The sequence below is a fragment of the Doryrhamphus excisus genome, linkage group LG1 (genome assembly GCF_037039965.1).
Source record: "Doryrhamphus excisus strain RoL-2023G ecotype Guam linkage group LG1, RoL_Dexc_Guam_v1.1, whole genome shotgun sequence".
Classification (NCBI taxonomy): domain Eukaryota; kingdom Metazoa; phylum Chordata; class Actinopteri; order Syngnathiformes; family Syngnathidae; genus Doryrhamphus; species Doryrhamphus excisus.
In genome coordinates this window covers 28,336,414-28,363,692 of record NC_136357.1, presented here as the reverse complement: position 1 = coordinate 28,363,692, position 27,279 = coordinate 28,336,414, and the positions used below count along the sequence as shown (strand labels likewise).

At 38.6% G+C, this 27,279-nt stretch overlaps 2 protein-coding genes across 3 annotated transcripts; one reads left to right on the top strand and one right to left on the bottom strand.

Moving 5' to 3' along the window:
* Window positions 1–92: 92 nt before the first annotated feature.
* On the top strand, window positions 93–23,101 carry LOC131131938 (sodium/potassium/calcium exchanger 1-like). 2 transcript variants are annotated; one of them, XM_058077013.2, is made up of 9 exons: window positions 93–391; window positions 3,363–4,393; window positions 6,465–6,611; window positions 7,756–7,864; window positions 11,138–11,250; window positions 12,270–12,479; window positions 13,759–13,848; window positions 14,551–14,717; window positions 22,237–23,101. In XM_058077013.2, the coding sequence occupies exons 2-9, from the start codon at window positions 3,461–3,463 to the stop codon at window positions 22,484–22,486; spliced, it is 2,019 nt and encodes a 672-aa protein (XP_057932996.2). In that variant the 5' UTR covers window positions 93–391; window positions 3,363–3,460; the 3' UTR covers window positions 22,487–23,101. The 2 variants fall into 2 exon arrangements, with proteins under 2 accessions (XP_057932996.2, XP_057932999.2); XM_058077016.2 differs by lacking the exon at window positions 93–391 and having other exon boundaries at window positions 3,383–3,530; window positions 3,662–4,393; window positions 22,237–23,100.
* Window positions 23,102–23,356: 255 nt separating this feature from the next.
* On the bottom strand, window positions 23,357–27,274 carry LOC144899788 (C-myc promoter-binding protein-like). The gene is made up of 5 exons (XM_078793178.1): window positions 27,032–27,274; window positions 26,846–26,963; window positions 25,140–25,302; window positions 24,721–24,785; window positions 23,357–24,528 (listed from the first exon to the last, which is right to left on the bottom strand). Exons 1-5 carry the CDS (start codon window positions 27,272–27,274, stop codon window positions 24,392–24,394), a joined length of 726 nt encoding a protein of 241 aa, XP_078649304.1. The 3' UTR covers window positions 23,357–24,391.
* Window positions 27,275–27,279: the final 5 nt, after the last annotated feature.

Genomic DNA, 27,279 nt, shown 5'->3' with positions numbered 1-27,279 from the left:
GGACACCCCTGGTGTCAGGTATGATGTAACTGCTTCTCACATCAGACATCCTGGAATATTCTAGAAAAATGCAATCATGTTTAAAAAAAAAAACAAAAAACATTCCAATTAAAAGTAAGCCCCACCTCTCAATGTCAACACGTACTGAATATGCAATATAATGTATAATGCAGATGTTGCTTTATTGATAAAGCGATATGTCTCCAAGGGAAGATGAGCATCTGCCAATCCTCTTTAGTAGCATTATGTTGAGCCTCGTGACATCCGGCGCGAGCCATTCCAGCTCCCCAAAAACAACAGTCAGCGACTCTCCTTGGGTGCTGTAGCCGGCAAGTGAAGCCCTCGGGCGGGGCGAGAGGAGCCGAGAGGAGCCGAGCAGCTGGCGGCACAGGTAAGACCGTTCCGCAGCCACTATATATATTTTTGACCGCTCTGTTTTTCAGAATGGGGATATATAGTTGTAGTTATTGTTTCGAGCATATATATAAAACCCGGAGTCGCGTTTTTTTTTATGTTATTGAAATTAGCATCTGTTTTTTTTGCTAGCTTATTAAGCCGTATTTGTATTAGTGGCACGTGCCTCTATAGGACTAATAAGCGATACATTGAATTGATATAAAACTGATAAATTCCATTTTTAAAAACTGTAGTCATAGTAACAGGTTTTGGTTTGCAGTTATGCACTAGAACAGATAGAAGGTAAGGGTGGGCGGATCAACAGGTCGATACCATGGTTAGTATCATATTTTCTTTCACAGACATCTTGGTTTGTGACAACAGGAGGGCTTTGGGGACAAAAAGTCCAAATGATTCTTGTTTTGCTTTTTAGTAATTTAGCTCAGACTATTGTGTGGACTAAAATGGAATGAGGGAATACTGCAGTTATATTGATACATTGTGTTATTATACAGTTATATGATCAAGAGTCGTGTGCTCGACCGATACATGAGTTTCATTGACTCATGGGTACTCGCCAAGTGTCTTTGACTCCCAGGTTTCACTGACTCACGGGTGCTTGACACATACTCGGGTTTCGTTGAGTCACAGGCACTCAACGGATACTTGCATTTCACAGACTCACGGGTACTCAACACAAGATTTGAGTTTCACTGAATCACGGGTGCTTGAGGAAGACTCGAGTTTCACAGAGTCACAGGTGCTTGAGGAAGACTCGAGTTTCACAGAGTCACAGGTGCTTGAGGAAGACTCGAGTTTCACTCACTCACAGGTGCTCAGCAAATACTCGAGTTTCACCGAATCATGGGTGCTTGAGGGAGACTCTAATTTCACAAAGTCACGGGTGCTTGAGGAAGACTCGAGTTTCACTGAGTCACGGGTGCTCAGCAAAGACTCGAGTCTCACCGAGTCACGGGTGCTTGAAGACTCGAGTCTCACCGAGTCACAGGTGCTTGAGGAAGACTCGAGTTTCACCGAGTCACGGGTGCTTGAGGAACACTCGAGTTTCACCGAGTCACGGGTGCTCAGCAAAGACTTGAGTCTCACCGAGTCACGGGTGCTCAGCAAAGACTCGAGTCTCACCGAGTCACGGGTGCTCGAGGAAGACTCGAGTCTCACAGTCACGGGTGCTCGAAGAAGACTCGAGTCTCACAGAGTCACGGGTGCTCAGCAAAGACTTGAGTTTCACCGAATCACGGATGCTCAAAGAAGACTCGAGTTTCACTGAATCACGGGTGCTCAGCAAATACTCGAGTTTTACTGAATCACAAGTGCTTGAGGAAGACTCAAATTTCGAATTGCTCAGCAAAGACTCGAGTTTCACTGAATCACTGGTGCTCGAAGAAGACTCGAGTTTCACAGAGTCACTGGTGCTTGAGGAAGACTCGAGTCTCAGAGTCACGGGTGCTTGAGGAAGACTCGAGTTTCACCGAATCACGGATGCTCGAAGAAGACTCGAGTTTCACTGAATCACGGGTGCTCAGCAAATACTCGAGTTTTACTGAATCACGAGTGCTTGAGGAAGGCTCGAATTTCACCGAGTCACGGGTGCTTGAAGACTCGAGTCTCACCGAGTCACAGGTGCTTGAGGAAGACTCGAGTTTCACTCACTCACAGGTGCTCAGCAAATACTCGAGTTTCACCGAATCACGGGTGCTTGAGGGAGACTCTAATTTCACAAAGTCACGGGTGCTTGAGGAAGACTCGAGTTTCACTGAGTCACGGGTGCTCAGCAAAGACTCGAGTCTCACCGAGTCACGGGTGCTTGAAGACTCGAGTCTCACCGAGTCACAGGTGCTTGAGGAAGACTCGAGTCTCACCGAGTCACAGGTGCTTGAGGAAGACTCGAGTTTCACCGAGTCACGGGTGCTTGAGGAACACTCGAGTTTCACCGAGTCACGGGTGCTCAGCAAAGACTTGAGTCTCACCGAGTCACGGGTGCTCAGCAAAGACTCGAGTCTCACCGAGTCACGGGTGCTCGAGGAAGACTCGAGTCTCACAGTCACGGGTGCTCGAAGAAGACTCGAGTCTCACAGAGTCACGGGTGCTCAGCAAAGACTTGAGTTTCACCGAATCACGGATGCTCAAAGAAGACTCGAGTTTCACTGAATCACGGGTGCTCAGCAAATACTCGAGTTTTACTGAATCACAAGTGCTTGAGGAAGACTCAAATTTCGAATTGCTCAGCAAAGACTCGAGTTTCACTGAATCACTGGTGCTCGAAGAAGACTCGAGTTTCACAGAGTCACTGGTGCTTGAGGAAGACTCGAGTCTCACCGAGTCACGGATGCTCGAAGACTCGAGTTTCACTGAATCACGGGTGCTCAGCAAATACTCGAGTTTTACTGAATCACGAGTGCTTGAGGGAGGCTCGAATTTCACAGAGTCACGGGTGCTTGAGGAAGACTCAAATTTCGAATTGCTCAGCAAAGACTCGATTTTCACGGAATCACGGGTGCTCGAAGAAGACTCGAGTTTCACCGAGTCACTGGTGCTTGAGGAAGACTGGAGTCTCACCGAGTCACGGGTGCTTGAGGAAGACTGGAGTTTCACCGAATCACGGATGCTCGAAGAAGACTCGAGTTTCACTGAATCACGGGTGCTCAGCAAATACTCGAGTTTCACTGAATCACTGGTGCTCGAAGAAGACTCGAGTTTCACCGAGTCACGGGTGCTTGAGGAAGACTCGAGTTTCACCGAGTCACGGGTGCTTGAGGAAGACTCGAGTTTCACCGAGTCACGGGTGCTTGAGGAAGACTCGAGTTTCACCGAGTCACGGGTGCTCAGCAAAGACTTGAGTTTAACAGACTCATGGGTGCTCAGCAAAGACTTGAGTTTCACTGAATCACGGGTGCTCGAGGAAGACTCGAGTTTCACATTTTCTATTTTGTTATGTTTTGCCACAGGTCGCTTCAGGATGAAAGACATTGGACGCGCTGATGCGTGTCTTCTCACCAAATAGCGGCAAACAGCAATGTATTGGACATAACTTCCTGTTTGCATCATGAGGACGATAAACATTCGCCCTCCTCAGAGGAGACTCAGGCGCAGTCGCGTCCTCTTCTTCATCTCAGGTATGCTCTTGTGCTTCTTCTACTCGCTGATGCTAAGAGCCAGGCTGTCGCAGCGCTCCACCCAAGACGGCGGCCATGACGGCGTCTTACAGGTCAAGACCCGTGAGGTAATTGCACCCAATGTGACACAGGAAGAGGCGGAGTCATCCCGAAGCACCCAATCCTCCGTAGTTATCATTGTCAACAGGACGGACATGGAACAGTGCATCTACGTCGAACCACAACCTCCTCCGACCACCGCACCCCCGCCACTTCCTCCGCTCCGGCCACCTCACAGGAAGGGCGAATACCCAGAAGACATCTTCTCAGTGGAGCAGCGGCGCCAAGGCTGGGTGGTCCTGCACGCCTTCGGAATGATTTACATGTTTGTAGCCCTCGCCATCGTGTGCGATGAGTTCTTCGTTCCGGCCTTGGAGGTCATCACCAACAAGCTGGACATCTCCGACGACGTGGCCGGCGCCACTTTCATGGCTTCCGGCGGCTCGGCTCCGGAGCTCTTCACCTCCCTCATTGGCGTCTTTGTCTCCCACAGCAACGTAGGCATCGGCACCATCATAGGCTCGGCCGTCTTCAACATCCTCTTCGTGATAGGCATGTGCGCCATCTTCTCCCGCGAGGTGCTGCACCTGACGTGGTGGCCGCTCTTCCGGGACGTGTCCTTCTACATCCTGGACCTCGTCATGCTCATCGTCTTCTTCCTGGACAACATGATCCTGTGGTGGGAGAGCCTCATGCTGGTGCTGGGCTACGTCGGCTACGTGTGCTTCATGAAGTTCAACGGTCCCATCGAGCAGGTGGTGAAGACGCAGCTCAACAAGCACATGAGCATCGTCCAAGCGTGGACCACCCAGGAGCCTGAGAAGGTCAGTCAGGCGGGGAACCGGCGTTTTTTGGAACATGAAAACGTTTGTGACAAAGACAAAGAAGTAAATAATCCAAAAAAGACAAACCTACCTTTTCAGCAACACCTCATTGATACGGTGTACTCACATTATTATCCAATATATTATCGCTACATTCATGAAAAAATAATAGAATAATATAATATATTATTATAGTAATATAGTAATATTGTTTACTGGCAATAATTAGCAAGACAATTATCATCCAACAAAAAATGTATCACATTTTTTTAAGTAAAAAAAATGTGATACATTATGTGATTTTTTTAAGTAAAAAAAATGTGATACAAAAAATGTGATACATTGTTTGCCAAAAATTGCCAAAAATGTATCACATTTTTTTTTAAGTAAAAAAAACCCATATTTGAATTTTTTTTGTAAGTAAAAAAAATGTGATACATTTTTGGCAATTTTTAACAAACAAGCTGAATTTTCACATTTTTTTAAAGTAAAAAAAAACTGATACATTTTTGGCAATAAAAAAATGTGATACATTTTTGGCAATTTTTGACAAACAAGCGGAATTTTCAAATTTTTTTAAAGTAAAAAAAAGTGATACATTTTTGGCAATTTTTGGCAAACAAGCTGAATTTTCACATTTTTTTAAAGTTAAAAAAATGTGATACATTTTTGGCAATTTTTGGCAAACAAGCTGAATTTTCACATTTTATTAAAGTAAAAAAAATGTCATACATTTTTGGCAAACAAGCTGAATTTTCAAATTTTTTTAAAGTAAAAAAATGCGATACATTTTTGGCAATTTTTGGCAAACAAGCTGAATTTTCACATTTTTTTAAAGTTAAAAAAAATTGATACATTTTTGGCAATTTTTGGCAAACAAGCTGAATTTTCACATTTTTTTAAAGTAAAAAAAAATGTCATACATTTTTGGCAAACAAGCTGAATTTTCAAATTTTTTTAAAGTAAAAAAATGCGATACATTTTTGGCAATTTTTGGCAAACAAGCTGAATTTTCAAATTTTTTTAAAGTAAAAAAAAATTTGAAAATTCAGCTTGTTTAATATATATTTTTTCAAATAAAAAAAATCCAATTTTAAATAACTCCTCATTTATCGCAGTTAATTAATTCCAGTAAACTTCCACAAAGTTATTAATAATTTCAATAGTTTTGTAGTCATTCCTTATTTATAAATGTAATATTCTTGTAGTAAGAGCATGGAAAAACATCTTAACAAATTTCAATTAAAAAAAACAACATAATTAGAGCCCTCCAGACATGATATAACACCCCTATAGTCACCTTTACACTTGTACTTGTTTAATATTATTATTATTATCATTATTGTTTTATCTTTATTATGACCATCATTATAATCACCACTAATATTACCATTTCCATCATTATAGTTAACAATTTTTGGATTTTTTTTTTTTTAAATGATTTAATTTTCCAGACTTGATTGCTTTGTTCTGCACACAGCTCCAACTAAGTCCTGTCCCCATCCTGCAGTGTGATCAGGTGATGGCCAGTGTTTGTGTGTGAAGGCCTTTGATGCTGAGTAGAAAAGGACTCCAGGTGTTGTAACAGTGACCAAGCCATGCAAACAAAAATCCCAGCATTGGATTCCCGATCCCAAATGATGAATATGTCTGGATCGGATGTGTTTGTGTTGTAGCACATACTAGAGAATACGTTGAGTCATTTATATTCAAAGCGGTGCTTCTGTATTTGAAGTGTCCACCAGAAGATTCTGCACTTGAAGCCTGAAGGACATTCATGGATTTGCATGCGCTTCCTGAGTGAAGTAGGCGGAGCTTTATTGCAATGCAATTTATAGCTCACTTCCTGTTACTAAAGACAAGACAATATATGACATTGACGATGTCAACCATGGTTCTTTGGGTGGTAGCACCTTGGTTAGCGTCCTATGGAGTGGCAGAGGCCCCACCAGGGTGTCCCACCAGGGTGTCCCTGAACGTGAACTAGACCAGGGCTGTCCTATCTAGTCTGGCTGATGTGTGCGAATGTGTGAAAATGCCAACTAACGGCAGCGTGTCGCCATACTGACAGGAGAATCAACCAACCACGCCTCCACCTCGCCCTGCCGCCATCGCTGTGACAAACGAGGATAAATCCAAAGCACAGTCAGATCCACCTCAGAGCCCGGCAGCGAGCAAGGCACCAGATCGACAAGAGGAGAAGGACAGAAAACTCAGGGTACAAATATTTACTCATTTAATATGTGTATTTATTGCTTGTGCGGTATATCCTCATCATATCAGGAAGCCATTAAAGCAGGGGTCTCAAACTCAATTTACTTGGGGGCCACTGGAGCTAGGGTCTGGGTGAGTCTGGGCCGCATCAGGTTTTCAAAAAAAAAACAAAAAACGCATTTATTAAACACAAAAAAATTAAAAAAAAACTTTGCTTTGGTTCCAATTTTCTACAATAAAAGCTCTGATAAAACATTCCACTGTTCTCAAATATCTTACTTTTTATTTTTCTGCACAAAATAAGATGAAAAATAAATAAATAAATCAAGAATAAAGAAAATCAATCAATCAGTAATAAATAAATATAATAATAAAACGGCAAATAATAAAAACTTAAGAAAGCACATATAGTTGGTGGGTAGACAAATGATTTTTTTCATATTAAAATGAACAAAGCATTATTAGAGCCCTGTAGACATGACAAAACACGACTATAGTCACATTTATACTCTTTTTATTTACAACATATTGCGCAACTGCAGGGTCTTGAGACACATGCTAACTCGCAAACTAGAGAGCTAGCGACCTAAACGGTAGCCTTCGAGTTATTTCCTTTCAACTTAAATAGCCAAAAAACTTACCACTTCCACACGGATAGGGAGGATAACTATTAAGTTATTTATAACCTTTAACATGAACATTAATCAAACGTAATAATTTTTTCTGGGTTATAATATAAGTTAGAATATCATAGGAATAAAGTCACAATATAATCAGAATACAGTCGTTTGAGAACAATGTTGAAATATATAAATAAATAAAATTTTATAATCGGGCTGCACGGCGGTTGAGTGGTTAGCACGCAGAATTATGAAAAATATATATAATAATAATAAAAATAATATATAATAATATATATAATACAAATATATAATAATATACATATATAATATATATATAATAATAATAAAAAAATTAAAAAAAATTCAGTAAAAATTACAGCAGTAATTGATAGTAATACATACAAAGCTGAGATTCAGTTTTTTCCTGAAATATATTTAAAACTCAACATTATGAGGTTGAGTTGCACTTCCCGGCGATTAATCACTATGATTTTTTATTATTTTTTTGTTGTATATTATGTGCAGGTGCGTCCTGTTCTGCAGCGGGGCGGGAGCTCTGCCTCGCTCCACAACACATCCCTGAGGAGCACCATCTTCCAGCTCATGATCCATACGCTGGACCCTCTGGGGGAAGGTAAAGTAGTAATTTATTTGTCAATATTTCCTTTTGTTAGAATCAAAAAATCCTGCAAGTACTTCATTTTTTTTTTTCAACACAGGAAAATCATCTTGTTATATTAAAAAAAGAAAAATCAACTGTGTTCAGTCACTGTACAAAACAGCTATTAATACAGTAATAACATATTTACTTATACTTATTTAGATTTATTGACCATGAAAACCTAGCATTAGCAATTGGATTCATAATGATAACAAAATTAGTTCAATAGTTATTCACAAAAATCCTATTTCCCGTAATGGCGTTTTACTTCTGGATGTAATTGATAGCTTTTGACGATACAACAATATACAAATATTATTATACAAATATTCATTCATTTTCTACCGCTTTTCACAAATGCAGAAAATGGTCCTATCTCATAATGTTAAATAATCTTTAAAAAAAAATTCCTGGATTCGGACGGTGATCCGGATCACCCCCAAAATTTAATCAGCTCTTCCATATCTAATTTTTGACTATTACTGAATTTTTTTTAATATATAAGTTAAATATATTTCAGGAAAAAACAGAATCTCAGCTTTGTATGGGTGAAAAAGTCTATTATTACTATCAACTAACTGTCACTTTTTATGCTTTTTCCCCTAATTTTTGCTGCTGTAATTTTTACCGAATTTTTTATTATTCATATAATTTTTTCATAATTTTTATTTACATTTTATTTATTTAATTTTTATGTTTATATATATTTTTTTATTTTTTAATTTCATTCAAATATTATTATTTATAGCTTCATTTGTTGTCTATGGTGAAAATTTCAAAAGTTCTATTTTTTTTCATTGTCGGGATTAGATTATCCAGAATTATTCCGTTATCTGGATCTGTTTTGGAATGTTTCTGTTGGAAAAATGTCCTGTTTTTTTTAAATTTTTTTTGCAAGTGCTCCAAACATTTTTTTTGTGGAGTTATATGCACAAATGTAGAAAATGGTCCTATTTCACAATGTTAAATAATCTTTAAAAAAAATTCCTGGATTCGGACGGTGATCCGGATCACCCCCAAAATTTAATCAGCTCTTCCATATCTCATTTTTGACTATTACTGAATTTTTTTAAATATATAAGTTAAATATATTTCAGGAAAAAACAGAATCTCAGCTTTGCATGGGTGAAAAAGTCTATTATTACTATCAACTAACTGTCACTTTTTATGCTTTTTCCCCTAATTTTTGCTGCTGTAATTTTTACCGAAGTTTTTATTATTCATGTAATTTTTTTCATAATTTTTATTTACATTTTATTTATTTAATTTTTATGTGTATATATTTTTTAATTTTTTAATTTCATTCAAATATTATTATTTATAGCTTCATTTGTTGTCTATGATGAAAATTTCAAAAGTTCTTTTTTTTTTTTCATTGTCGGGATTAGATTATCCAGAATGTTTTGGAATGTTTCTGTTGGAAAAATGTCCTGTTTTTTGTTTTTTTTTTTTTTGCAAGTGCTCCAAACATTTTTTTTGTGGAGTTATATTCACAAATGTAGAAAATGGTCCTATTTCAAAATGTTAAATAATCTTTAAAAGAATTTCCTGGATTCAGACGGTGATCCGGATCACCCCCAAAATTTAATCAGCTCTTCCATATCTCATTTTTGACTATTACTGAATTTTTTTAAAATAAAAATCCATTCAGAACTTTTCAGGTTTTGAACACAAACTAAAAAAAAAACAAACAAAAACATAACAATAATGAGACACATTGTGGCTTCTTTAATGCATTAGTTCTTTTAACAGTAGCGGAATTTCTTCCCATTAATTATGGACTTTTAATGAATTATTCAATTAAATACACGTTGCAACCAAATGGAAATTGCCAGTCCATCTCAGCTCCATGAGGCCCCAACGACCTTGAGCTTGTCTTTGAAGTGGAGGGACCGCGGGCTCGTCACTCTGGCAGCACTCAATCACAGCTGATCCCTAATCAGCTTTCCCATGCGGGCTCATACAAGCTGGATAAAAGCCAGCATGTTAGCGCGCCAAGCTCTTTATCGCTATGGAAATAGCAGAGCACACCTGGGCTTTAAACCATCACCCAGGCAACTTGCATCATCAGCATCTTTTGCATCCGACGGCAAAGCCAAGGAGACTTTACCTTGTTTGGATGGAGACATTTGATACATATTCCATACAATAATATGCTTTTATTTTGAAGCTTACTTTGCACTGAACATGGAAGACAATTGTGTGTTTAATGAGCAATTAATTTTATTTATTAAAATTGAAAAATATACAAACTTTTTCAGTGCTTTGGTTACGATTTTCTACAATAAAAGCTCTGATAAAACATTCCACTGTTCTCAAATATCTTAATTTTTATTTTTCTGCACAAAATAAGATGACAAATAAATAAATAAATCAAGAATAAAGAAAATCAATCAGTAATAAATAAATATAATAATAATAATAATAAAAGGGCAAATAATAAAAACTTAAGAAACCACATATAGTTGGTGGGTAGAACAAAGCATTATTAGAGCCCTGTAGACATGACAAAACACGACTATAGTCACATTTATACTCTTTTTTTTTTAATTTACAACATATTGCGCAACAGCAGGGTCTCGAGACACATGCTAACTCGCAAACTAGAGAGCTAGCGACCTAAACGGTAGCCTCCAAGTTATTTCCTTTAAACTTAAATAGCCAAAAACTTACCACTTCCACACGGATAGGGAGGATAACTATTAACAGTTATTTAACCTTTAACATGAACATGAATCAAACGTAATATTTTTTTTCTGGGTACATGATACCATACAGCATCCATATCAAACATTAAACTTTCATATCAAGGCGGGGGATTCAAACTAGTGTCCTGCGGGCCACATTTGGCCCGCAGGACAACATGGAATAATGCATAATAAATATTTTATACTTGCAATAACGAACCATATTTTCCTGACAGTAGGTCAATATATTTGAAGAAAACATCCACATTGAAATAGAGTGACATTTAATAATATGTAATAATAATAATAATTATTATTATTTTTAAACTCATGACAAAGATGCGTATTTTCCCACTTTGGTGTAAAAATTAGTAGTATTAAGTATTATAATAGTGTTAGTATTAAGTCTGCAATCAGAGTTGTCTGTGTTCTTGCATCACATTTGGAGTAATGAGGTCCTTCAGATGCCTGAGATGTTGAGCAAAGTGGTTGTGAAGGCAACCTGAAGGGGACTAGACGGGTCTGAACACTGTGCGTTTGCTCTTTGTCTTTGTTTCAGATCACGACCACAGGGCCAAATCGGAGCCGTCTGCAGGAAGTGTGGAGCAGTCTACGTCCAAGCCTTCGGCCGAGGAGATCAAGAACACGGACAACCACCATGATGGCTCAAAGGTGCGCATCGGTCACTTGTTTTTGTTCAGGTTCACGTTTGCCACTAACCATGTAGGACAGGGGTCTCAAACTCACGGCCCGCAGGCCTTGATATGAAAGTTGAATTTGTTTTTTGATTTGCGTTTTTGATTTTTTCCATCTTATTTTGTGTCGAAAAATAAAAATATTTTTATTTAAAAATTTTAAAATTAACATTAAACATTTATTTAATAATTTAATAATAAATAAAAATTAGTTTCATTTGTTTCATTTGTTTTTTGATTTGCTTATTTATTTTTCCATCTTATTTTGTGTCGAAAAATAAAAATTAACATTAAACATTTATTTAATAATTTAATAATAAATAAAAATTAATTTGTTAATTTGTTTAATTTGTTTTTTAATTTGCTTATTTATTTTTCCATCTTATTTTGTGTAAAAAATTAACATTAAACATTTATTTAATAATTTAATAATAAATAAAAATTAATTTGTTAATTTGTTTAATTTGTTTTTTGATTTGCTTATTTATTTTTTCCATCTTATTTTGTGTCGGAAAATAAAAATTAACATTAAACATTTATTTAATAATTTAATAAATAAAAAATAATGTAATTTGTTTCACTTGTTTTTTGATTTGCTTATTTATTTTTCCATCTTATTTTGTGTCAAAAAATAAAAATTAACATTAAGCATTTATTTATAATTTAATAATAAATAAAAATTAATTTGTTTCACTTGTTTCATTTGTTTTTTTGATTTGCTTATTTATTTTTCCATCTTATTTTGTGCTGGGAAAAAAAATACATTAAACATTTATTTAATAATTTAATAATAAATAAAAATAAATTTATAATAATTTATTATAATTTAATGTTTTATCAGAGCTTTTGCAAAGAACCAAAGCACTGAAAAAGTGGAGGGTATAGCAGAAGCATTGAAGACTATTATATTGTATATATATTTATTAATATTTAATATAATATTTTTTATAATATTTGTATTATATATAAAATATGGTAAATTTTGATTTTGCTCAGGAGAGCTCGGGTGGCGAGGAGAGCGGCGACGGCAGCGACGGCAGCGAAAGTGAGGATGACGATGCGGAGGAAGAGGAGGAAGAGGAGGAAGAGGAGAATGAGCCCTTGTCTTTAGATTGGCCGGGAACCAGACGCAAGCAGGCCACGTACCTCTTCCTGTTACCCATCGTGTTCCCCTTGTGGCTCACGCTGCCCGACGTCCGCAACCCGGTGTGTATACCAACGTTTGTACCAAAGTCCGCTATGTCCATCGCATGAATGTCTCTATTATTATTATTATTATTATTGTTAGTAATGTAGTAATGTAGTCTACATATAATATAATACAGGGAATGTTTTCACGTCATGAACTCCATTAGAGAAATGGGGGTTTTATAAACTATTATTTCATGATTCATTAGAAAATATACACATTCATGGAACATTTTTAATATGTGGCCTTCATTTCGGCTGCATCGTCTTTTACATATTTTACATATTTTACATCTGCTGTAAGCAGACTGATTTTTCAAGGCACACAGATTATTGGACATGGACTTGTTTTGGAGACAAGCGGCCTTTAGCCAAAAGTAGATAATCATAATGTGTATCTTAGCAGAAACAACATATGAATAATGCATAATAAATATTTAATACTTGCAATAACGAACCATATTTTCCCAACAGTAGGTCAATGTATTTTTAAGAAAAAATCCACATCGAAATAGTGACATTTAATAATGTATAATATAATAATAATTATTAATAAAAAATAATAATTAAAAATAAAACAAAAATAATAATAATTATATAATTTAATAATGGTATTATATATGATTAGTATTGTTTTATTATTAATTTGAATAACCAATTTAAATAATAATAATAATAAAATAATAATAAAAAAGAATTATTAATAATAATTATTATATAATTTAATAATAAATAATATATAAAATATATTTTATTATATAATAATTATTATTTCATACTGATTATGAAACCAGTATAAACCAATTATTATTTCATACAAAGCTAAAATTTACAGTTCTCATTTTCACAGGAAACCGATGTAACTTTTTTCCAATGCAATAATACTAATTATTATTATATAATTTAATAATATAATAATAAATAATATATAAAATAATATAATTTAATAATAAATAATATACAAAATAATATAATACTTTAATATATAATTATTATTTCATACTGGTTATGAAACCAGTATAAACCAATTATTATTTCATACAAAGCTAAAATTTACAGTTCACATTTTCACAGAAAACGATTTAACTTTTTTTCCAATGTAATAATACTAATTATTATATAATTTAATATAATAATAATAATATATAATATAACATAATAATGATTATTTAATTATTATTTCCATTTCAGTAAACTGGCACGTTGAACTCCCCCCGATTTCCGAGTCCTTGACGTATCACAAGAAGCTCTGAAGTACTTTGTCAGCCTGTGAAAACTTTTTTTTTGTATTCCCCAGACATCCAAGAAGTACTTTGCCCTCACGTTTATCGGCTCAATCCTGTGGATTGCAGTTTTCTCCTATCTGATGGTGTGGTGGGCTCATCAGGTCAGATTTCACAGACGTATTCCCAGTATGGACCACAGGTGGGGCCTCGGGGGGGGGGGGGGGTCATCATTTTCATGACTTTGGACTTGACTTGACGATATCATCAATGACCCGGGGACTTGACTTGGACTTTAGTCTGATGAAAATATTTCAGATTTTCAGTGAATGTGTTGAGTAAAACACGTCTCAATATTGGACTAATTATTGGACATTCGGACCATATTTTCCCACATTATTCTACCTCATTGAACGCATCTATTAAGTTAGCGACTTGCCATATTTATTCATTCATTCATTTGGGGGGTGCTGAAGCCTATCCCAGCCAATCACAGGGCACAGGGGACAAACAACCATTCACACTCACATTCATACCTATGGACAATTTGGAGTCGCTAATTAACCTAGCATGTTTTTGGAATGTGGGAGAAAAACGGAGTACCCGGAGAAAACTCACAAATGCTCTGGGATAACACAGAAATGGCAGAGGAATTGGAATTGAACTCGGGTCTCCCAGCTGTGAGGCCTGCACGCTAACCACTCATATTGTACACTTTATTTAGGGGACACTGAACATGTTTTAACATGTAAGAATTTCAAGCATCAGATTTTGGACTTGACTTGACTGAAGACTTGCATAAGATGAATGACTTAAGCCGCATATGGACTTAATGAGTCGCCCATCCACGCTGACTTTTTCAACAGGTGGGTGAGACCATAGGTATCTCGGAGGAAATCATGGGTCTCACCATCCTGGCGGCCGGGACGTCCATCCCTGACCTCATCACCAGCGTCATTGTGGCCCGCAAGGGCCTGGGGGACATGGCGGTGTCCAGCTCGGTGGGGAGTAACATCTTCGACATCACAGTCGGGTGAGTACCAACACAGCAACACCAGTTGGACCACCATTTTGTGTAGAAATGAAGTCAAATACAAATAGAAGGCATTCGGAAAACGCAGTCAAAACCGTTATGTTGTATTCCTCTCTTATTATGGCTACTATATTGGCTAATATGAGTGTAAAGGCGCTAATCACGTTAAAAATCTTAATATGACTTTCCGTAACCTTATTTTCCAAACATGACCACTTGATTTGTTAATGTTTTCTCATAATATTACAACTAAAAAGTGTTTTATTTCAACTTTATGCTACTAAAAAATACATGATTTTTCCTCATAATATTAGCTTATTTTCTACGTTGTGGAATACAACCTTTTTCTCTTAATATTTTTTACTTTATTCTTGTAAAATTACAGATATACAAGCAAGTTGAAAAATCTGAAAAAAAAAAACGACATACTAACCCCTTACGTTTTTTTTCAAAAATCACAACATTCAAACACTGGCATTTTATGCCGTTTTTGGGTGCTTCCAGGCCCCTGTTGAGTGTGTGTGAGGTTTCCCGTGTTTTTTTGACCAGAAAAGTGCATTAAAAGCAAGTTGAAAAATCTGAAAAAAAAAACCGACATACTAACCCCTTACGTTTTTTTTCAAAAATCACAACATTCAAACACTGGCATTTTATGCCGTTTTTGGAGACTTCTGGGGCCCCTGTTGAGCGTGTGTGAGGTTTCTTCTGTTTTTTTGACCAGAAAAGTGCATTAAAAGCAAGTTGAAAAATCTGAAAAAAAACGACATACTAACCCCTTACGTTTTTTTTCAAAAATCACAAAATTCAAAGACTGGCATTTTATGCCGTTTTTGGGTGCTCCTGGGGCCCCTGTTGCGCGTGTGTGACGTTTGCCGTGTTTTTTTGACCAGAAAAGTGCATTAAAAGCAAGTTGAAAAATCTGAAAAAAAACGACATACTAACCCCTTACGTTTTTTTTCAAAAATCACAACATTCAAACACTGGCATTTTATGCCGTTTTTGGGTGCTCCTGGGGCCCCTGTTGAGTGTGTGTGAGGTTTCAACTTTATTTTTGACCAGAAAAGTGCATTAAAAGCAAGTTGAAAAATCTGAAAAAAAACGACATACGTTACGTTTTTTTTCAAAAATCAACACCCTCAAAGATTGGCATTTTATGCCATTTTTGGGTGCTTCCAGGCCCCTGTTGAGTGTGTGTGACGTTTCCCGTGTTTTTTTGACCAGAAAAGTGCATTAAAAGCAAGTTGAAAAATCTGAAAAAAAACGACATACTAACCCCTTACGTTTTTTTTCAAAAATCAACGCCCTCAAACTCTGGCATTTTATGCCGCTTTTGGGTACTTCTCGGGCCCCTGGTGAGTGTGTGAGAGGTTTCCCCAGTTTTTTGACCAGAAAAGTGCATTTTCAGCAAGTTGAAAAAATGAAAAAAAACGACATACTAACCCCTTATGTTTTTTTTCAAAAATCAGAAAATTCAAACACTGGCGTTTTATGCCGTTTTTGGGTGCTTCTCGGGCCCCTGTTGAGTGTGTGTGACGTTTCCCGTGTTTTTTTGACCAGAAAAGTGCATTAAAAGCAAGTTGAAAAATCTGAAAAAAACGACAAACTAACCCCTTACGTTTTTTTTCAAAAATCACAACATTCAAACACTGGCATTTTATGCCATTTTTGGGTGCTCCTGGGGCCCCTGTTGAGTGTGTGTGAGGTTTCAACTTTATTTTTGACCAGAAAAGTGCATTAAAAGCAAGTTGAAAAATCTGAAAAAAACGACATACTAACCCCTTACGTTTTTTTTCAAAAATCAACACCCTCAAAGATTGGCATTTTATGCCATTTTTGGGTGCTTCTCGGGCCCCTGGTGAGTGTGTGTGACGTTTCCCGTGTTTTTTTGACCAGAAAAGTGCATTAAAAGCAAGTCGAAAAATCTGAAAAAAAACGACATACTAACCCCTTACGTTTTTTTTCAAAAATCAACACCCTCAAAGATTGGCATTTTATGCCGTTTTTGGGTGCTTCTCAGGCCCCTGTTGAGTGTGTGTGACGTTTCCCGTGTTTTTTGACCAGAAAAGTGCATTAAAAGCAAGTTGAAAAATCTGAAAAAAAGACATACTAACCCCTTACGTTTTTTTTCAAAAATCAGAAAATTCAAACACTGGCGTTTTATGCTATTTTTGGGTGCTTCTCAGGCCCCTGTTGAGTGTGTGTGAGGTTTCCCGTGTTTTTTTGACCAGAAAAGTGCATTAAAAGCAAGTTGAAAAATCTGAAAAAAACGACATACTAACCCCTTACGTTTTTTTCCAAAAATCAACACCCTCAAAGATTGGCATTTTATGCCGTTTTTGGGTGCTTCTCAGGCCCCTGTTGAGTGTGTGTGACGTTTCCCGTGTTTTTTTGACCAGAAAAGTGCATTAGAAGCAAGTTGAAAAATCTGAAAAAAAACGACATACTAACCCCTTACGTTTTTTTTCAAAAATCAACGCCCTCAAACTCTGGCATTTTATGCCGTTTTTGGGTGCTTCTCGGGCCCCTGTTGAGTGTGTGTGACGTTTCCCGTGTTTTTTTGACCAGAAAAGTGCATTAAAAGCAAGTTGAAAAAAATGAAAAAAACGACATACTAACCCCTTACGTTTTTTTTCAAAAATCACAACATTCAAACACTGGCATTTTATGCCGTTTTTGGGTGCTCCTGGGCCCCCTGTTGAGTGTCTGTGAGGTTTCAACTTTATTTTTGACCAGAAAAGTGCATTAAAAGCAAGTTGAAAAATCTGAAAAAAAACGACATACTAACCCCTTACGTTTTTTTTCAAAAATCACAACATTCAAACACTGGCATTTTATGCCGTTTTTGGGTGCTCCTGGGGCCCCTGTTGAGTGTGTGTGAGGTTTCAACTTTATTTTTGACCAGAAAAGTGCATTAAAAGCAAGTTGAAAAATCTGAAAAAAACGACATACGTTACGTTTTTTTTCAAAAATCAACACCCTCAAAGATTGGCATTTTATGCCATTTTTGGGTGCTTCCAGGCCCCTGTTGAGTGTGTGTGACGTTTCCCGTGTTTTTTGACCAGAAAAGTGCATTAAAAGCAAGTTGAAAAATCTGAAAAAAAACGACATACTAACCCCTTACGTTTTTTTTCAAAAATCAACGCCCTCAAACTCTGGCATTTTATGCCGCTTTTGGGTACTTCTCGGGCCCCTGGTGAGTGTGTGAGAGGTTTCCCCAGTTTTTTGACCAGAAAAGTGCATTTTCAGCAAGTTGAAAAAATGAAAAAAAACGACATACTAACAACCCCTTATGTTTTTTTTCAAAAATCAGAAAATTCAAACACTGGCGTTTTATGCCGTTTTTGGGTGCTTCTCGGGCCCCTGTTGAGTGTGTGTGACGTTTCCCGTGTTTTTTTGACCAGAAAAGTGCATTAGAAGCAAGTTGAAAAATCTGAAAAAAACGACAAACTAACCCCTTACGTTTTTTTTCAAAAATCACAACATTCAAACACTGGCATTTTATGCCATTTTTGGGTGCTCCTGGGGCCCCTGTTGAGTGTGTGTGAGGTTTCAACTTTATTTTTGACCAGAAAAGTGCATTAAAAGCAAGTTGAAAAATCTGAAAAAAACGACATACTAACCCCTTACGTTTTTTTTCAAAAATCAACACCCTCAAAGATTGGCATTTTATGCCATTTTTGGGTACTTCTCGGGCCCCTGGTGAGTGTGTGTGACGTTTCCCGTGTTTTTTTGACCAGAAAAGTGCATTAAAAGCAAGTCGAAAAATCTGAAAAAAAACGACATACTAACCCCTTACGTTTTTTTTCAAAAATCAACACCCTCAAAGATTGGCATTTTATGCCGTTTTTGGGTGCTTCTCAGGCCCCTGTTGAGTGTGTGTGACGTTTCCCGTGTTTTTTGACCAGAAAAGTGCATTAAAAGCAAGTTGAAAAATCTGAAAAAAAGACATACTAACCCCTTACGTTTTTTTTCAAAAATCAGAAAATTCAAACACTGGCGTTTTATGCTATTTTTGGGTGCTTCTCAGGCCCCTGTTGAGTGTGTGTGAGGTTTCCCGTGTTTTTTTGACCAGAAAAGTGCATTAAAAGCAAGTTGAAAAATCTGAAAAAAACGACATACTAACCCCTTACGTTTTTTTCCAAAAATCAACACCCTCAAAGATTGGCATTTTATGCCGTTTTTGGGTGCTTCTCAGGCCCCTGTTGAGTGTGTGTGACGTTTCCCGTGTTTTTTTGACCAGAAAAGTGCATTAGAAGCAAGTTGAAAAAAATGAAAAAAACGACATACTAACCCCTTACGTTTTTTTCAAAAATCACAACATTCAAACACTGGCATTTTATGCCATTTTTGGGTGCTCCTGGGGCCCCTGTTGAGTGTGTGTGAGGTTTCAACTTTATTTTTGACCAGAAAAGTGCATTAAAAGCAAGTTGAAAAATCTGAAAAAAAACGACATACTAACCCCTTACGTTTTTTTTCAAAAATCAACACCCTCAAAGATTGGCATTTTATGCCATTTTTGGGTGCTTCCAGGCCCCTGTTGAGTGTGTGTGACGTTTCCCGTGTTTTTTTGGCCAGAAAAGTGCATTTTCAGCAAGTTGAAAAATCTGAAAAAAACGACATACTAACCCCTTACGTTTTTTTTCAAAAATCACAACATTCAAACACTGGCATTTTATGCCATTTTTGGGTGCTCCTGGGCCCCCTGTTGAGTGTGTGTGACGTTTCCCGTGTTTTTTTGACCAGAAAAGTATATTAAAAGCAAGTTGAAAAATCTGAAAAAAACGACATACTAACCCCTTACGTTTTTTTTCAAAAATCACAAAATTCAAAGATTGGCATTTTATGCCATTTTTGGGTGCTTCCAGGCCCCTGTTGAGCGTGTGTGAGGTTTCCTGTGTTTTCTTGACCAGAAAAGTGTATCAAAAGCAAGTTGAAAAATCTGAAAAAAAATGACATACTAACCCCTTACGTTTTTTTTCAAAAATCACAAAATTCAAACACTGGCATTTTATGCCATTTTTGGGTGCTTCTCAGGCCCCCTTTGAGTGTGTGTGAGGTTTCCCGTGTTTTTTTGACCAGAAAAGTGCATTAAAAGCAAGTTGAAAAATCTGAAAAAAAAGACATACTAACCCCTTACGTTTTTTTTCAAAAATCAACACCCTCAAAGATTGGCATTTTATGCCATTTTTGGGTGCTTCTCAGGCCCCTGTTGCGCGTGTGTGACGTTTCCCGTGTTTTTTTGACCAGAAAAGTGCATTAGAAGCAAGTTGAAAAATCTGAAAAAAAACGACATACTAACCCCTTACGTTTTTTTTCAAAAATCAACGCCCTCAAACTCTGGCATTTTATGCCGTTTTTGGGTGCTTCTCGGGCCCCTGTTGAGTGTGTGTGACGTTTCCCGTGTTTTTTTGACCAGAAAAGTGCATTAAAAGCAAGTTGAAAAAAACGACATACTAACCCCTTATGTTTTTTTTCAAAAATCAGAAAATTCAAACACTGGCGTTTTATGCCGTTTTTGGGTGCTTCTCGGGCCCCTGTTGAGTGTGTGTGACGTTTCCCGTGTTTTTTTGACCAGAAAAGTGCATTAGAAGCAAGTTGAAAAATCTGAAAAAAACGACATACTAACCCCTTACGTTTTTTTTCAAAAATCACAACATTCAAACACTGGCATTTTATGCCGTTTTTGGGTGCTCCTGGGCCCCCTGTTGAGTGTCTGTGAGGTTTCAACTTTATTTTTGACCAGAAAAGTGCATTAAAAGCAAGTTGAAAAATCTGAAAAAAAACGACATACTAACCCCTTACGTTTTTTTTTCAAAAATCAACGCCCTCAAACTCTGGCATTTTATGCCGCTTTTGGGTACTTCTCGGGCCCCTGGTGAGTGTGTGTGACGTTTCCCGTGTTTTTTTGACCAGAAAAGTGCATTAAAAGCAAGTCGAAAAATCTGAAAAAAAACGACATACTAACCCCTTACGTTTTTTTTCAAAAATCAGAAAATTCAAACACTGGCGTTTTATGCTATTTTTGGGTGCTTCTCAGGCCCCTGTTGAGTGTGTGTGAGGTTTCCCGTGTTTTTTTGACCAGAAAAGTGCATTAAAAGCAAGTTGAAAAATCTGAAAAAAACGACATACTAACCCCTTACGTTTTTTTCCAAAAATCAACACACTCAAAGATTGGCATTTTATGCCGTTTTTGGGTGCTTCTCAGGCCCCTGTTGAGTGTGTGTGACGTTTCCCGTGTTTTTTTGACCAGAAAAGTGCATTAGAAGCAAGTTGAAAAAAATGAAAAAAACGACATACTAACCCCTTACGTTTTTTTCAAAAATCACAACATTCAAACACTGGCATTTTATGCCATTTTTGGGTGCTCCTGGGGCCCCTGTTGAGTGTGTGTGAGGTTTCAACTTTATTTTTGACCAGAAAAGTGCATTAAAAGCAAGTTGAAAAATCTGAAAAAAACGACATACTAACCCCTTACGTTTTTTTTCAAAAATCAACACCCTCAAAGATTGGCATTTTATGCCATTTTTGGGTGCTTCTCAGGCCCCCTTTGAGTGTGTGTGAGGTTTCCCGTGTTTTTTTGACCAGAAAAGTGCATTTTCAGCAAGTTGAAAAAAATGAAAAAAAAACGACATACTAACCCCTTACGTTTTTTTTCAAAAATCAGAAAATTCAAACACTGGCATTTTATGCCATTTTTGGGTGCTCCTGGGCCCCCTGTTGAGTGTGTGTGACGTTTCCCGTGTTTTTTTGACCAGAAAAGTGCATTAAAAGCAAGTTGAAAAATCTGAAAAAAAACGACATACTAACCCCTTACGTTTTTTTTCAAAAATCACAACATTCAAACACTGGCATTTTATGCCATTTTTGGGTGCTCCTGGGCCCCCTGTTGAGTGTGTGTGACGTTTCCCGTGTTTTTTTGACCAGAAAAGTATATTAAAAGCAAGTTGAAAAATCTGAAAAAAAAGACATACTAACCCCTTACGTTTTTTTTCAAAAATCAACACCCTCAAAGATTGGCATTTTATGCCATTTTTGGGTGCTTCTCAGGCCCCTGTTGCGCGTGTGTGACATTTCCCGTGTTTTTTTGACCAGAAAAGTGCATTAGAAGCAAGTTGAAAAATCTGAAAAAAAACGACATACTAACCCCTTACGTTTTTTTTCAAAAATCAGAAAATTCAAACACTGGCGTTTTATGCCGTTTTTGGGTGCTTCTCGGGCCCCTGTTGAGTGTGTGTGACGTTTCCCGTGTTTTTTTGACCAGAAAAGTGCATTAGAAGCAAGTTGAAAAATCTGAAAAAAAACGACATACTAACCCCTTACGTTTTTTTTCAAAAATCAACACCCTCAAAGATTGGCATTTTATGCCATTTTTGGGTACTTCTTGGGCCCCTGTTGAGTGTGTGTGAGGTTTCCCGTGTTTTTTTGACCAGAAAAGTGCATTAAAAGCAAGTTGAAAAATCTGAAAAAAACCGACATACTAACCCCTTACCATGTGACCAACATGCGTCTTATGTTCTAGTCTGCCGGTCCCGTGGCTCCTGTACTCCCTGTCGCACGACGGCGAAGCCGTGGCGGTCAGCTCCAACGGTCTGTTCTGCGCCATCGTGCTGCTCTTCCTCATGCTCCTCTTCGTCACCATCTCCATCGCCACCTGCCGCTGGAAGATGTCCCGAACGCTGGGACTGACCATGTTTGCTCTCTACTTTGTTTTCCTCATCCTCAGCGTCCTGTTGGAGGACCGCGTCCTCGTGTGTAGCGTCTCCATTTGACCCGAGGCGTCACTTTGGAACCCCACTAAAAGGTCTTCTGGTTCCGGGGGGGGGCCCAAAAGTCAGCACTTTTATCTCTTTTAGCGTCACTAATTAATCCATGATGGTGCCGATTAATCACATCTCATGTCAATTTAAGCTAGTTCACATGAACTATAAAAGTACAATAACATACAAGTACAAGTACATAACTAGAATTATTGTGTTCTTATGGTCAGATGTTAATGCTACACAAGCACCAGACCAGGAACAGGCTTTTTTTTTTTTTTTTTTTTTTGCTTATCATGATCGGGTCTGGAACAAGTTAACCGCGGTACTCAAAACAAGGGATGATAGTACTTTTTAAACTACCAGTAGCACATTCAGTGTGTATTTATTCTCAATTACTTTACATGATATACTTTTTGTTCTGGTTTGTGTGTGTATTTATGTGTAGTGGAGCTAAATGATTAGCTTTCGGTGTTGTAGTGTAAAACGTGTTATTGTGTATGAATTTGTGAGTGAAAATGTACTATTTATAAAAAAAATGTTTTATTTGAAAATTCCGTTCTGCAATAAATTATTTTTTTTTATTGGCTGTTTACCGACACGTTGAAATAAAGTTTGTTGAAAGCAACTCTATTGAGTTGAGACTTACGTACTTCCGGGTGTAAAAGAACCATTTTTGTAAAGATGGTCCGTCTGAATTATTAATTTTTTTTCATTTTAACTGAGAAAGTGGAGCCAAAAAGAGATGATATTTCATATGTATTATTTTTTATTTACATTCAAAACAACCCTGAATGTCCTGTCCTTTACAGAAACATGCATTTAAACAGCTTTATTATCAATTATCATATATTATACATATATTGTTTTTAACATTTTTTTTTTAAATATAAATGTACACTGTGCAATTTATACATTTTTTTCATTTTTTACAAAAGTCATATTTCCCATCAGGAAGTCCGTTCAAGTCACAATCAGTTGACCTTTTTTCAAAAGGTCAAAGTTCATCCTGACTTTCAAACAACGACTCGTTCGCCCCCGCAAAGTGGTCGACCTTTATAAGACTAAGGAAGTTCCCTTTCAAGCATAATCACCCCCAAAAACATAACATAACATAACATAACATGCTAGCACGGATCTCGTGAAATTTTTGTATTTTTGTAACAGAACCGCGACTTTAAAAAAAAATTCCCTTCCACGGATTCGGAGATGATGTAACAGCTTGTACCACAAAACACAGCATTCCACGTACACGTCCGAATATGTAAATATCACGTTTCACGTACAGGTGGGCCTCGGTTTGTGATGCTCTTATAAATTCATTAAAAAAAACAAAACATAATTTTTGGTCCGCAAACATGAAACAAAAGGCGGCTCTTTTGGTCCCAACCATTATTAAAAATTATTATCGAATGCTAATGAATGCTAACGGGGTCATGGATTCAGTGCGCTGTTACAAAGATCTCGGAAAGGCAACCACAAGTATGACTCTATCTAATCTGTTTCCAATGGTAATTTACATGTAAATAATAATAATAATAATAATTAATAATAATTTAAGTGTAAAAGTAAGTAAAACTAGACTTACATCACAGTCTAGGACGCCAAGGACCACCTGTACGCTGAAACCGGGGTCCGGTGCTTCTAAAAAAAAAAAAGGTTAATACTGACATCAATCATTCCCATTGGTAACAACTTTTAAAATAATAATAATAATAAAAAAAAAAATGAAAGTTGAGATCTACTGACAGGAAACAAACCCTGATGAAAAGCTCTTACCTGATTGGATAATAAAATCTACGACATCGTGCCATCTTTCCTTTAAAAATTTTTGTCGAAAAAAAAAAATAATAAAAATTCAGCTACTTTTTCCTGAGTTTGTTGTTAATTATTATTATTAGTATTATTATTTTTTTTTTACAAGTAAGGCTCCCCGAACGTCCGGCGACACTCCATGACGCCCGTGCTGGGGGGGCGATCGCAGTTCCGGGTCAGCTTCACCAGCCTCGGCGACAGGCGGTCGTACGCCAGCTTGTATTCCCGATCGAAGGCGTCTTAACAGAAGACAAATTCGCAAGCAAATTCGTTAGCTTCAAACGCAGCTAACCCCCCCGAACGTGCCTCGGACCAAGTCTCGGAAGTTGGTAGACACAGGCGGGTTCTCGACATAAGCGGGTTCCCGCCATTATGTCGACGAAGCATGTTTTTTTTCAAATAATCATTAAAGACGCAAGCCTGCTACTCACCGATATTAATGCTGTCTTTTCCCAGAGCCACCAGCGACAGGAAGAGGAGGTCCCGGTACAAACTCCTAAAAACGTAACAATGCATTAAAAGCAGAAATGTAGTAGGGCAGTGACCCACGTGGGTCTGCAACCCATGGCTATGCACCAGCTTTTGTCCGTCGGAGACCGATTGGTTCTCTTCGACCGCTAAATTTCTCACGTCTTCGCTGCTAAGTCGCACGGCGATTTGCGTTGATGTGGTAGGCTAAACTTGAGCTACTTCTTTAGCATTTTTTCGTGTCATTTTCACGTCTCTTCCCCGCTACTCGCCTTGCCCTCAGCTGATGCTAAAACAAGCCCAAAACACAATCGTAGCCAATCAATGTCCACTGACCATTGCCCCCCCCCCACAGTGGAAAAGGTCATTAAAGAGTGCTGACCTTTGCCTTTGGAGTCCGAGCGTCTGGTTCTGAATCTCCAGCAGACGAGCCATCGGTCGGCTGACATCGTTCCTCTGGATGCTCCTCACGACGCTCTGCAGGAGCTCCTCGGTGAACGGCTTCTCTTCCTTGGGGGCCGGGCGGGAGACGGGGTAGCCCACATCTACACACAACACACACACACTTTTTGTAAACAAGCATTGTGTAGACTGCTATCCCCCCCCCCCCCCCCACACACAGTATTGCATTAACAGTACAGCAATAATGATGGCGACAACCGCCATCTTTAAACGCCAACATGCATGAAAGGAAACAATCACAGTACAAAACACCCGGGTTCAAATACTGCCACGCACGCACACACACACACACACACACACATACATACATACATACATACATACATACATACTGCAGTTCAAGCGGCCAAGTCAGTTAGCTGGGTGCATGCATGCATGCATGCGCACATACGCACATACATACGCACATACATACGCACATACATACGCACGCACATACGCACGCACATACGCACGCACATACGCACGCACATACGCACGCACGCACGCACATACATACATACATACGCACGCACGCACGCACGCACGCATACACATACGCACGAACGCACGCACGCACGCACATACGCATGCATGCACGCACATATGCACGCACATATGCACGCATGCACGCACATACATAAGCACATACATACGCATGCACGCACATACATAAGCACATACATACGCATGCACGCACATACATAAGCACATACATACGCATGCACGCACATACATACGCACATACATACGCATGCACGCACATACATACGCACATACATACGCACACACATACATACGCACGCACGCACATACATACGCACGCACGCACATACATACGCACGCACATACATACGCATGCACGCACATACATACGCACATACATACGCACGCACATACATACGCATGCACGCACATACATACGCACATACATACGCACATACATACGCACGCACATACATACGCACGCACATACATACGCACATACATACGCACGCACGCACATACATACGCACATACATACGCATGCACGCACATACATACGCACGCACGCACGCACATACATACGCACGCACATACATACGCACATACATACGCACATACATACGCACGCACGCACATACATACGCACGCACGCACATACATACGCATGCACACACACGCACGCACATACACACGCACGCACATACACACGCACGCACATATACGCAGGGAAGGGAAGGGAAGGGGAGGGGAGGGAAGGGAAGGGAAGGGAAGGGAAGGGGAGGGGAGGGGAGGGAAGGGAAGGGAAGGGAAGGGAAGGGAAGGGAAGGGAAGGGAAGGGAAGGGAAGGGAAGGGAAGGGAAGGGAAGGGAAGGGAAGGGAAGGGAAGGGAAGGGAAGGGAAGGGGAGGGGAGGGAAGGGAAGGGAAGGGAAGAGGCGACATTCCAGGAGTGTCCATGACTCCATGACTCCCTTTCTAACAAGAGAGTACAATGAAGCCCTGGAACACAAACAGTAGAGCAGACATCCTGTTAGCAAGTTAGGACTTGGAAACTTCTGGCATATCCATATCCATATCCATGTTCATATCCATATCCATATCCATATCCATATTCATAAACATAAGTTCATAACGGTTTGTTCCCGGTTCCTAGTGGGACTCACTGTAGGTGTTCCACAGAATGTAAAAAGGCTGCACGGGGTCCTGGTGGAGCTTCAGGTTGTCCCACAGGATCTGGATGAGGACGTGCTTACTGTCCTCCGACATCCACTGACGGGGAACCTGGAGGGGAACAAAGCAGCGGTTGACTTCCTGTTTGGGCGGCGCGTGCAGACCACTCGCCGCTTCACCTGGGAGTCCACGTTGCAGTGCTCCGAGGTCAGGATGAGTCCGGGCAGGTTGCTGGGCAACCCCAGGCGCCTGAAGTACCAGACTAAGTTCCAGTAGATGATGGGATGGTGGTCCACCATGTCGGCCTCCGTGACCACGGCGTCACCCTCGTTCTCCAGCAGGCTCTCCAGTTCCTTCCACAGCACCAGCGGACTCAAGTAGGGGACCGTGACCGGCTCCGGGTTGTGGAGACGCCATTCCATATTGA